This window comes from Musca autumnalis, unplaced genomic scaffold (genome assembly GCF_047663935.1).
Source record: "Musca autumnalis isolate F117 unplaced genomic scaffold, ASM4766393v1 scaffold_7, whole genome shotgun sequence".
NCBI lineage: Eukaryota > Metazoa > Arthropoda > Insecta > Diptera > Muscidae > Musca > Musca autumnalis.
Genome location: NW_027412310.1, coordinates 1,119,879 through 1,133,609, shown reverse-complemented (window position 1 = coordinate 1,133,609; position 13,731 = coordinate 1,119,879). Strand labels below are relative to the sequence as shown.

At 36.9% G+C, this 13,731-nt stretch overlaps 1 protein-coding gene across 1 annotated transcript; it reads left to right on the top strand.

The window, feature by feature from the left end:
• Window positions 1-450: 450 nt before the first annotated feature.
• Window positions 451-13,453, top strand: LOC141388193 (uncharacterized). Its single transcript, XM_073958219.1, has 2 exons — window positions 451-476; window positions 12,170-13,453. Exon 2 carries the CDS (start codon window positions 12,172-12,174, stop codon window positions 12,751-12,753), a length of 582 nt encoding a protein of 193 aa, XP_073814320.1. The 5' UTR covers window positions 451-476; window positions 12,170-12,171; the 3' UTR covers window positions 12,754-13,453.
• Window positions 13,454-13,731: the final 278 nt, after the last annotated feature.

Genomic DNA, 13,731 nt, shown 5'->3' with positions numbered 1-13,731 from the left:
TAAGACAAAGCTAAAAAAAATATACAAATATATGCACGACAATAAAAAGTGGTACAACAACAACAAATAGTGCGTAACATTCATACAGTGCATACATAACGTTGAACAGTGGAACCGTGCGAAAACTATTGTGCACAAAATTAGTTTTTGTGTTTTCTTCTTTTGAAACAACAAATTAACACATACGCATAAAACAAATACAGTGGGTTATCAAACAAAAGAACAAACGTTTACATTTTTCCCAAACCCAACTTCAACAACAAATATTTAATAAAACAATTACAACATTTTTACAACAACAAAGACCCTAACCAATAATTCGGTGCGGGTCGGTAACAATACTACAAAAACACCAACAACATCAGAAGATCATAAGTAAAGAAGGAAGAAGAAGACTAGCCACTGGAACAAACAGAGAGAGGGATAACCACACAGACAAAAACACACACATATTCATACCTTACAAAGGAGACAAAGTGAGTACTCATGCTTTTTTGTTGATTGGCGTGATTCAAAGAATACAGGGTGCGGCAAAATACGACACCGACACTGTAAACCCCTTGATGATGCGTCTAAATTATGGATAATTTGACGCACAGACCCAAATACCGAATTTCAAGCGATTTTTTTGGGAAAAAGCACAGACATTGACCCTTTTTCAATCACGGGGGAACATACATAAAAATCCAATTTAACACACACACATACAAAACCTAGAACTTTCGCTCTTTTTCGTGAAATCTTGGAATCTTTGCTTAATTTTGGAAAAGTATTACACATACAATATCACAAACTAGAAATTTTGCATTAATACATTGAAAACTGAGAATCTCGCTTTAAATTTGGAAAAAGACACATATACATATACAAAAGAGAGGAACTCTTGTGGACAGATTGGAAAGTTTTTGTCTCTCTTTGGAAATCGCCTTTTGTGGGAAATTGGAACTCCTTACTCTCTTTCCGTCTGTCCGAATACAGTGGGAACTTTAAATAATACACATACAATTACAAATACTAAAATATTTTGCTCTTTGAAAAAAAAATTTTGAGTTTTTGCAAAATCTGAGGAAATTTTACGCACACTATTATTTTTTTGCGGGAATTTTGTACTAACTTTAAAGGAAATAGACACACATACATACAAAAGGGAAGCCTTTGCATTAAACCTTTGATTTTGCTTTGGAAATTTTTTGCTTTTTTTACTTTCACTTTTTCCGTATGTCCGAATACAGTGGAAACTTTGGAAACTGACCCGTCATTACTGAATTTGGTACATAACAAAGTTGTGAGCCATTTTGGTTGTGGAAAATATACACACAACTTACTCTTTTTGGAAAAATCTACATAAATTTGGAAATTTGCCATCCCATTTGGTGGAATTTATTACATTACATACAAAAACAAAGTTTACATGACAATTTTGGCGCAATTTTTGGCATCACAGCTGTACAACGAAAACTTTTTTATCTCTCTTTTTTGGAATATTTTACAAAATTACATACACCAATACATAAGCGTACATCTGAAATTTATGGCGCATTTTTTGGCGACATAATTTCACAAATTGATAACCTCACAAAAACATATAAGCTTTTTTGGAAAATTAAAAATCCTTGTTTTGAACTCTTGCAATCCAATATTGGGAATACTCTCGAAAAATTCATAACCAAACTAAATTTCGGCAATTTGGCCCAAACTTGAGGCGTCATTTTGATGACACAACAACATCTTCATGAATTTACATAAAATTAAAGCATATTGTGTTGGAAGAATTACAAGAACTTACAATACAAGCGCAAGATAAACATCTATTTGAGAATTAACGCGCATTTTTTGGCGTCATTTATACAAAAACAAACATAACCTTACGAATCTTTTTTGCGGAATTTCTTTGGGAAATATTTTGCTTTTATTTACACATAAACCTATAAGGAAAATACTTTACATAACCGCCATATTATATTACCCTATATACAACAACCGATAACTTTGGGAGAAGCGTGGCGTCATTGTAATACACAACAAGCCTAAACAATTGGAGGTTAGATAACCTCAATATTTGGAACTCAACCTTTATGAACATTTTTATCCCATATTTACCAATTTTTTAAACATTTACGTTGCTCATTTAACCACCTAACATATTTCTTTTCTGGAGCTCTGTGATTTATCCCAAATATATTTTCAACTAGCAAATGCCCGCTACTTCGTATGCGGAAAGGAAAAAATATATATAAACAATATTTAATACGGGAATGGTGAATACTGGAGATTCTGTTGTACTAAGACCTATTTTATTACCAATATTTTTTCGATTGTAGTCAGAATTTACAAAAAAAAAAAAAAAAACAAAAAAAAACAAAAAAAAATTGCCGTATCGCATCCCTACACAACTACCATATTTTTTATATCGAATTTCCAAAACTACGTATCATATTGCAAATTTTAGATTTGACTCCTGGTTTAAAACCTTCACTAACACAGCATTCCCTTCCAGTACGAATTTCCAAACACTAAACTTTATTTCACCCCTTCACAACAAAACATTTACAATGCAAGGTTCTAGCTTTAGCGGTTTCGCCCAGAACCCGAATAGGTCCGTTCAACTTTCGACATTCAAAATGGTCATGAATATCCACGTTTTCGTATATCCCCATGTAACGGTACCTCTCGACTTAGTGTATTTTAAAAGAAGAACAAATCTATATTGTCCAATTATCAATTTACACAATGCCAAAATGGTTTTGGTACCAACATGTTACCCAACTTTTCGTACACATAGGTAAACTTTTCAAAAATTACTTCCTTATATTCTACTTTTCACAATTCACTTTTCCAGCTTTATCCGTTCCTCTGAAACCCATTATAGTACTATTTAGTACCTTTTGTATAAATAAGTACGAATTTTCAAAACCTCCTCCCTACCTCCACTCTAAACACCAATTGCTAATCTCATACCGAATTTCAAAATTCCAGTTCTACCCTTTACAAAATCACAAATTGTGCAAAATTCTATACCATATAGCAAATACCAAAAGGTACCAAATTTTGTACCATTTAGCACTTTTCGTACACGAATTTCCAAAATGTACTTTCATATCTCAGCTCTATCCGTTCACCTAAACCCAATTTATAGCCAATGTAGTTTCATTTAGCACTTTTCTATAAGTACGAATTTCCAAAACTACCTCAATCCTGCACTCCAACATTAATCTGTTTACGCAAATACAAATTGTGCTTCGTGCACATTAGTACGATTTTCTAAAGCTACCTCCATATCTCAATTCTATATTCCAACAACAATCTTAATTCCAAATTTCAGGATTCCAGCTCTTCAAATCCAAATCCAACTCATACTAAACTCACTACCATTTAGGACTTTTTCGACCTTTGGTACTTCTTTCTTACTCTTCATCAGTGACCTCCATTCCAAATTTCAGGATTCCGGCCCTATTCGTTAACCCATATCCAAATTGTACTATATTTAGTACTATTTAGTACTTTTCGCATACTTTTAATTCGAATTTCCAAAAACCTTTCTTTTTACTCTCCATCAGTGACCTTAATTCCAAATTTTAGGATTCCATCTCTATTCGTTCACCCAAACCCAAATTGTACTAAATTTAGTACCATTTATTACTTTTGTACACTTATAGTTCGAATTCCAACAACTTTCATTTTTACTCTTCATCAGTGATCCTCATTCCAAATTTCAGGATTCCAGCTCTATCCGTTCACCCAAATCCAAATTGTACTAAATTTAGTACCATTTAGTACTTTTCGTGCATTTATAGTTCGAATTTCTAAAAACCTTTCTTTGTTACTCTCCATCAGTGACCCTCATTACGAATTTCAGGATTCCAGCTCAATTCGTTCACCCAAATCCAAGTTGTACTAAATTTAGTACCATTAAGAACTTTTCGTGCACTTGTAGTTCGAATTTCCAAAAACCTTTCATTTTTACTCTTCATCAGTGATCCTCATTCCAAATTTCAGGATTCCAGCTCTATCCGTTCACCCAAATCCAAATTGTACTAAATTTAGTACCATTTAGTACTTTTCGTGCATTTATAGTTCGAATTTCCAAAAACCTTTCTTTGTTACTCTCCACAATTGACCCTAATTTCAAAATTCAGGATTCCAACTCTATCCGTTTACCCAAATCCAAATTGTACTAAATTTAGTACCATTTAGTTCTTTTCGTACTCTTCATCAGTGACCCTCATTCCAAATGTCTGTATTCCAGCTCAATTCGTTCACCCAAATCAAAATTGTACAAAATTTACAACCACTTCATCAGTGACCCTCATTCCAAATGTTTGTATTCCAGTTCTATACGTTCACTCAAATCCAAATTGTACTAAATTTTGTACCATTTAGTACTATTCGTGCACTAATAGTTCGAATTTCCAAAAACCTTTCCTTAATTCCAAATTTCAGGATTCCAGCTCTATTCGTTTACCCAAACCCAAATTGTACTAAATTTAGTACCATTTATTACTTTTCGTACACTTATAGTTCGAATTCCAAAAACTTTCATTTTTACTCTTCATTAGTGATCCTCATTCCAAATTTCAAGATTCCAGCTCTATCCGTTCACCCACATCCAAATTGTACTAAATTAAGTACCATTTAGTACTTTTCGTGCACTTTTAGTTCGAATTTCTAAAAACCTTTCTTTGTTACTCTATATCAGTGACCCTCATCACAAATTTCAGGATTCCAGCTAAATCCGTTCACCCAAATTTAAATTGTACTAAATTTAGTACCATTTAGAAATTTTCGTGCACTTATAGTTTGAATTTCCAAAAACCTTTCATTGTTACTCTTCATCATGACCCTCATTCCAAATGTCTGTATTCCAGCTCAATCCGTTCACCCAAATCAAAATTGTACTAAATTTAGTACCATTTAGTATTTTTCGTACCCTTATAGTTCGAATTTCCAAAAACCTTTTATTGTTACTCTTCATCAGTGACCCTCATTCCAAATGTTTGTATTCCAGCTCTATCCGTTCACCCAAATCCAAATTGTACTAAATTTTGTACCATTTAGTACAATTCGTGCACTTATAGTTCGAATTTCCAAAAACCTTTCTTTGTTACTCTCCACAATTGACCCTAATTTCAAATTTCAGGATTCCAGCTCTATCCGTTCACACAAATCCAAATTGTACTAAATTTAGTACTTTTCATACACATAAGTACGAATTTCCAAAATCACCCTCATGTCTCAATCCTACATTTCAACAGTAATCTTAATTCCAAATTTCAGGATTCCAGCTCTATCCGTTCACCCAAAATCCAAATTGTACTAAATTAAGTACCATTTAGTAATTGTCGTACACAAAAGTACGATTTTCCAAAACTACCCTCATTTCTCAATCCTACACTTTAAAAGTAATCTTAATTCTAAATTTCAGGATTCCAGCTCTATCCGTTCACCCAAATCCAAATTGTACTAAATTTAGTACCATTTAGTAATTTTGGTACACATAAGTACGAATTTCCAAAATCACCCTCATGTCTAACTCCTACACTTCAACAGTAATCTTAATTCCAAATTTTCAGAATTCCAGCTCTATCCGTTCACCCAAATAAAATTTGTACTAAATTTAGTATCATTTAGTACTTTTCGTACACATTAGTACGATTTTCCAAAACCATTTAATTACATCAACTCCACTTCCCAACCTTGATTTCCATACCAAATTCCATGATTCTAGCTATATCCGTTCAAAATATACAATTGGTACTAAATTTTGTAAGTTTTAGTATATTTCGTACACTTAGAGGTCGAATTTCCAAAAACCCTTTGGTACATCTTTCTAGATCTCCATCAGTTACACTCGTTCCAAATTTCAGAATTCTAGCTCTTACCGTTTGCCTAATACAAAGGGTACCATATTTAGTACCTTTTAGTACTTTTCGTACACTTCTGGGTCGAATTTCCAAAAACCCAGCCTTATCTCACCCCTACACACCAACAGCAACCTACACCCAAAATTTCAACTTTCTAGCTTCAGCGGTTTCGTCTGGGCGGTGATGAATCAGTCAGTCAGTCAGTCAGTCAGTGAATACCTCACCTCACTGCTCTTTTATATATATAGATTGTGAAATATTTTCCTGGGATTAGTTGAGTACATGTATTGTCTCAACAAAAACCTTTAAAACTTTGGAACAATCTAATTTTGGATAATATAATGCCTCAAATAAAATAAAATCCTCCTGTAAGCGGAATATTAAGTGATTTTATAAATTTTTGATAAATTTTGTGGCTGAAAATTGACACGTTGCTGAACCCATGAAGTAGCAACCCAACAAACATTTTTGGAACAATCTTTTGTGGATAAAATTTATTAATTTTTTTTGGATTTTTTGCTCATTTGTGCTACTTATCGGTTTGTGGATCATCAAAAGTTGCCTTTTTGTCGTTTGTTGCACATTCCTAACTCAATTTGGGAAAAAAAGATTAACCTTTTGTGGAACAAGTGCACACATTTCTCTTGCCTTTTTGTCTCAATCCTTTTCGGAAGAATTTATCTTGTCGAAGTTTAAATTTTTTGGCGAATTTCAGAGATATTTAATTACAAATATTTCATTTTCTCTCACAAAATCCTCGTTAGTGATTCTAAAGCAATTTAAGATCGTTTTGACTCCACAAATTATTCGTCGTTGATTTTATAATTTGGAAAATAACATCCGAAATTTTGAAAAATCAAAATTTTTTGGATTTGTTTTAAAACCAAAAAGAACAAGTTTGTCCTCGTCATTGGGCGACTTTGTCAAATTCTTGCAAAGCAAAAATCTGTTTGAAAGTTTGACCCTTCACTTACCAAAATGGACAAATCTTTATGCGAAAAGTTTGCGAATTGCGTGAATGATCTTAGTGATTACACGTCAATTTTAGCAATCGCGAACCAAATAGACGACATACATTCACTGGAGTCATCACGAGTGAAACTGGATGCGGTATACGATCAAGTCAAACGATCTTATGAGGAGTGTCGAGACTACGTTCCTGAAGCCGAGGAGAAACCGATCGACAAGAATAAGTTAAGGAAACATTACTTGGAGGCGATAGACGCTTATAAAAAGGCAATAGGATCACTTAACGGACAAATACAAACGGTGAAACTAAGTGAGAAGGAAGAAAGAGCCAAAAGAGAATCTCTCATAGAACAAAAAGCTAGCGGAGAGCCCACTTTAACCCAGATTTCGAGATTGCCACCCTGTGATACGGAATGTTTTAAAGGAGGATACGCTGGCTGGCCAACATTCAGAGATTTATTCACAGCAATCTTCATAACAAGTTCGAAATTGAGCAACGTGGAGAAACTTTTCCATCTTAAACAAAAGACAACAGGCGAAGCTCGAGAAATCATCAATCAAGTGCCCTTAACAAACGATGGGTTTGAGCTCGCCTGGAAACTTTTGACAGATCGATATGAAAATCGGAGGATGCAAGTGAACGAGCAGCTTAAAGTACTTTTCAATCTCCCAAACGTCACCACTGATTCAAGTTTCACCATACAAAAGTTACAGAGAACAGTAAATACTTGCGTTCAGACATTGGAAACACTCAAAATTCCAGTTTCTGGATGGGATCCAATTCTAATTTATCTGTGTTCCAGTAAATTACCCAGATCCTTTTTGGAGGAGTTTGAAAATTCGCTGGAGGATTGCAAAACTTTGCCATCATGGGAAGATTTTAATAAATATCTTACTCATAAATTCAAAACCATGGAGTCGGTGGGAAATATTAAGCCGCACTTTTCAAAATATAGTCAACCTAATGAGCCAAATAAAAGGATGAGATTTACCAACGCTTTCCAGACAAACACACTTCAAAAAGCTCAAATTACCGGAGCGAAAACAAAGACAACTTTTGCTCAACAACCCAAACAACTATATCAAAATACGTGCCAACTGTGTAAAGCAAATCATTTTATTCGAGATTGTGCACAATTTTTGGTTAAAAAATTTGAATGACAGAATTCACGTCGTCAAAAATGCTCACTTATGCTATAATTGTCTATCTTCGAATCACGGAGTTAAAGAATGCAAGAGTCGATTTGGCTGTAGGAATTGCAGTCAACGGCATCATACTATGCTTCACAAAGGCACCGAGAACCGAACCACAACACAACCTCTAGAACGAGATGGAGAACGCCCTAGTACAAGTACTTCAACTCTAACTACATTTATACAGTCCACTTCGAATGAAAAGCCACTAAATACAACTACTTTGACTCTCCAGGATAATGGTAACAACAAACAAAGTTCTGGAGAAACCTTGCTTTTTACGGCTCTTGTGCAAATTGAAGCAAATGGCCAATTCTATGACGCCAGAGCGATAATTGACTCTGGGTCTCAGTCAACTTTCATTACAGAAAAGCTCAAAAATCGATTGAGTTTGCCAACAAAAAAGAATCTAGTTCACGTCTTAGGCATAAATCAACTTGTTGCAGAAACATCAAATAGATCTTGCGTTTTTACTTTACGATCACGAGTCGAGCCTAGCTTTAAATTGGAAGTTTGGGCACCCGTGTTAAAATCGTTACCATCAAATTTGCCGCCCTATACGTTGGATAAGACTCAACTAAGAGATGCCACGAATATGGAGTTAGCAGATCCTAAATTCTATATCAGCCAACCAGTCGATCTGTTAATTGGAATGGATATAGGACCACTTATCTTTACAATTGGAGCTCCGATGAAATCAATTGGTACTCTATTAGCGCAAAAAACAGTTTTTGGATGGATCATTGGCGGACCATTAATAGATGGATCACGGAAACAAAGACAAATTACACTTTGTAACACAATTTCTCTGGAGAAAATATTAACACGTTTTTTGGAGGTGGAAGAGACCCCAAAACAGGTTTTGAAGTAAGAAGATGACATGTTTTGTAAGCAGAATTACGCAGAAACCACGCGAAGAAACGCAGACGGAAGATATATTGTTACCCTTCCCTTTAAAAAGTGCGAAGAACTTGGGGATTCGAGGAATATAGCAACCGCACAATTCTACAGGATGGAAAGAAAACTAATGAAAACCCCTGAAATCAAGGATCTCTATGATAAAACGATCCTGGAATATCTTGAATTAGGACATATGAAGAAGATTTCTGCACAGGATATTAGGAAAACTCCAAACTATTACCTACCTCATCATGCGGTTATCAGACCCGATAAGATCACATCGAAACTAAGGGTTGTTTTCAATGCCTCAAGTCCATCATCAAACAAAAAGAGCCTGAATGATAACTTATTTGCTGGTCCAATATTACAACAGGATATTGTGTTACAAGTACTGAAATGGAGATTTTTCAGATATGTCTTTAATGCCGATGTGACAAAAATGTACCGGCAAATATTATTGAACCCCAAGCAAACCCAATTCCAAAGGATTCTATTTAGAAAATCTCCCAATGATCCTGTTGAAGACTACGAATTACTGACGGTCACCTTTGGAGTGAATTGCGCACCTTTTCTAGCTCTGCGAACTCTAATACAATTGGCAGAAGACATAAGAGATACCCACCCTCTAGCATCGAAAATAATATTGGAAAATTTATATGTCGATGATGTGTTAGCCGGAGGGCACACGTTACAAGATACAATAAACTCTCGAAAAGAACTCATTTCTGCGATGGAATCTGCAGGATTCGAGCTAATGAAGTGGACTTCAAATGATCCACAGATTATAAATGATTTACCAGCGGAAAAATTACTTCCTGTAAACTTACTCGATATTTCTGAGGATGCATCTACAAAAACCTTAGGAATACGTTGGAATATCTCAGGAGATTTCTTCACATTCAACCCTCCAGACATGAAAAATAAGGATTCTTACACAAAAAGAGAAGTACTTTCAACGATCGCGAAATTGTTCGATCCATGTGGTTGGCTCGCGCCTATTGTAGTTGTAGCGAAGCTAGTCATGCAACAAGTATGGCTAGATAAAATAACCTGGGATGATATTCTAAAACCCCTTACAATGCTAAATTGGAAAAACTTCGTCAAAAATAGTTGCGAGATAGAACACATGAAAATACCAAGATGGATTCATTTCTCACCAGACACAAACATCGAGATACATGGATTTTGCGACGCCTCAGAGAGTGCCTACGCAGCCGCCTTGTACATAAGAGTTGAAAAATCGAATAACGAAATTGAAACTTTTTTGCTAACGGCCAAAACTAGAGTTGCGCCTATTAAAAGGATCTCTCTTCCACGGCTGGAACTATGCGGAGCCGTTTTACTGTCGAAGTTGACCCATACAATCTTAAAAAATCTTCAAATCTCAAACTGTTCATTATACTATTGGACTGATTCTACAATAGTCCTTGCCTGGCTCAAGAAACCGCCTTGCCATTGGTCAACTTTCGTCGGAAATAGAATATCAGAGATTTTAGACAATGTGGGGAACGAAAATTGGCATCATATTGACTCAGAGGATAACCCAGCAGACATTGCTAGTCGCGGTTGCTCGCCTAATGAACAAAATAGTCATCAGTTATGGTGGCATGGCCCACACTGGTTGAAATTACAGAAATCCAGTTGGCCATTAAAGCAAGTTAGTGAAGAAACTAATCTAGAAGCAAAAACTGTAAAAATTCTGGCAATTAACATCGATGAAGATCCCTTGCAGAATTTTTCCTCTCTATCAAAACTTTATCGAACATATGCTTATGCTTTGAGATTTTGGCGGAATACCGGTGAAAATAGACGGCATCTTCGAGTTTCATCGATGGAGCTTACAGCAGAGGAAATTCAAAGCGGAAAACGAGCCGCCATTATACGAACCCAGAAATTTTACTTTCCCGATGAGTACGATGTTTTACAAAAGCGCTCTCGAATATCATCAAGCAGTTCTTTGCTAACCTTGAACCCTTTCCTAGACGCAAAAGGCATTATGCGCGCAAATGGTAGGCTCGTACAATCGCCGGCACTCACCTACAATGAGCGGCATCCTATTATTCTGCCCTACAATGCGAAGTTGACACATTTGCTTGTTGAATTTTCACACAAAGTAACGTTACACGGTGGAAACCAGTTACTAACACGTATTTTGAGATCTGAATTCTGGATATTCAGACTAAAGCCGTTAATAAAAAAGGTTATCAACAACTGCAAACCATGTTTATTGTACAAAAGTCATGCTCAAAAGCAAATAATGGCATCTCTGCCCCCCGAAAGGACGTTTTTGTCACGCCCATTCAACACAACAGGCGTTGATTTCGCTGGACCATTCAACATCAAAAACTTCACTGGTAGAGCTTGTTTGATCACCAAAGGCTACGTCTGTGTTTTTGTCTGTTTCGCGACAAAAGCTATGCACCTCGAAGCCACCAGCGATTTATCAACTCAGTCATTCCTAGCAGCATTTTCGCGATTTATTGGTCGGCGCGGCTGCCCATCTTGTATTTACTCAGACAATGGTACAAATTTTGTGGGAGCCGCGGAAATTTTGAAAAAGGAAAGACTCACTTTTTTCAAGACTCTACAAAACTCTGTTATTCATCACAACATACAACAAAATCTTAATTGGAAATTCATTCCTCCTGGAGCTCCCCATATGGGCGGTCTTTGGGAGGCAGGTGTCAAATCCTTTAAAACCCATTTGCGTAAATCAATTGAGGAACTTTCTACCATTTTAATACGGATTGAAGCATGTCTGAATACTAGACCCCTCAGCTCTGCTAGCGAAGATCCAAACGATTTATCTCCACTAACACCCGGTCATTTTTTGATTGGCACGCCAATTCTTGCTCCTCCCGAACCCGATTTTTCAGATTGCGACATAAACTTAGCAAATAGATGGAAAAGGCTCAAAATTATTTCCCACAATTTTTGTCAGAGATGGAAATTAGAGTACTTGAGGGAGTTACACCGTAGAACTAAATGGAAATATCAGCAAGATAACTTAAAAGAGGGGGATTTAATAGTCATTAAAGACGACAGACTGGCTCCCAATGAGTGGAAAATGGGAAGAGTCGACAAGACATATCACGGGGTAGACACCAATGTCAGAGTCGTAGATATACGTACTAGTGGAGGAATAGTAACTCGACCCATAACGAAAGTCGTCAAATTATTTACCGACTGACTAGTCGGACCCCTTACTTGTAAAAATCTTGGTACTCGCATCTCCCTCTTTTCAGATATGGCCGCCTATTTGCAGGAACGCAACATGTCAGCAGTTAGCGGTGCTCCACGACCAACCCAACGACCCCGATCTCGGTCACCTGGGAACCTTCGTCAACAACTTCACCAGCAACCACAGAGAAGCAGTTCGTCCCAGCGCCGTCGCCAGCAAGATACCCGCCGTGATCGCCCCAGCTTCTGGCAACATGCTTGCGCTCTATGTCAGGACGACCACGCGTTAAGTTCGTGTCGTCGTTTCATCAACATGTCACCGTGTCAGCGATATGAGACAGTGGAGAGGAGGAGCTACTGTCCAAACTGCCTTGCCAAGAGCCACCTCGCCCCAGACTGCACGTCATTAACGAGCTGCCACAAATGCGACCTCCGCCATCACACGCTCTTACATGGCGCATCACAGATTGAGGAACCGCCACAGAATATCCCCGAAACTATTATAAAATTCACCTGGGATCTGGTGTTTGTGCCAACCGCTATGGTACGTGTGGTGGCCGAAGGGATGGAGACGTACGCAACACTGAGAGCTCTTATTCTTCAGCGCCGTCGAGGATATCTTATTCCTCTTTTAGACGCCTGGGGTTGAGATCGTTCCTTTACAAGGATAGGCGATTCACGACATTTAAGATCATGAGCCGTAACACCAGCGAGACCTGGGCTCTGAAGATAAACGCTCTAATCTCCAATGAGCTCCCCTACCGGCCATACAACGATCCGATTATTGAAGACCCTACAAAAGATTTCCCCACAAACCGCCTGGCAGACGTTGATCCCAGAGGTAACCTCCCGATTGAGCTGGAATTGGGTGGTGATACATACTCAGCCATTAGCAGAGAGGGCCGACTGTTCACTGGGCTGGGCGACGTCTACGGGTATGAGACGGCGTTGGGCTTCGTCATCAGTGGTCCCATCCAAAACATGGAAAAAAGCTGAGCTGTCGGAAAGCAGAGAATAACACTGTGTCACTGTGGGGGGAGAATGTATGGTCACGACCATACGCGTCATGATTATTCGGCGAGTCACTGTTCTTTGTTTCATTTTTTATTTACTGCAGGCTAGCGGTTTGCAAGCATACATATGTACATGCATGTACCTGCAATTATTTGTTTATTCCCTTTGCTGCCTTCCAAAAATATTGGAAAACATAGTTATGCTTTAAAGGCGATCAGGCAGCAAAGAGAAGTCTAGTCTATTATCGTCATTTTAAGCGCTCGCTTCCCCCGCAGTGACAAATAAAAACGAAACATAAAGTTTGTAAAAAACATAAAGTTATAAAACAACACAAAGTGAACAAAACACATACATTGTTAAAACTAAAATTGTTAAAAACACAAACATACAAATTGTTTAAAGCTCCATAGTGAACAGAGCAACACTTTTGTTAAAAAATTAAATGATCCTACATATTTGTACATACACTCACAGTATCACACTATACAACATAACAAGAATTGAAAAAGCCTACTTAAATCTAATTAAAATAATAAATAATATAAATAAGTTAAAACCTAGAATACTTATCTATATTGCACCCATTTTTGTTGCCTCATTTAACTACTTAAAA

Excerpts from the sequence above, each read along its gene's own strand:
- LOC141388193 (XM_073958219.1), top strand. The coding sequence starts at position 12,172 with ATGGCCGCCTATTTGCAGGAACGCAACATGTCAGCAGTTAGCGGTGCT.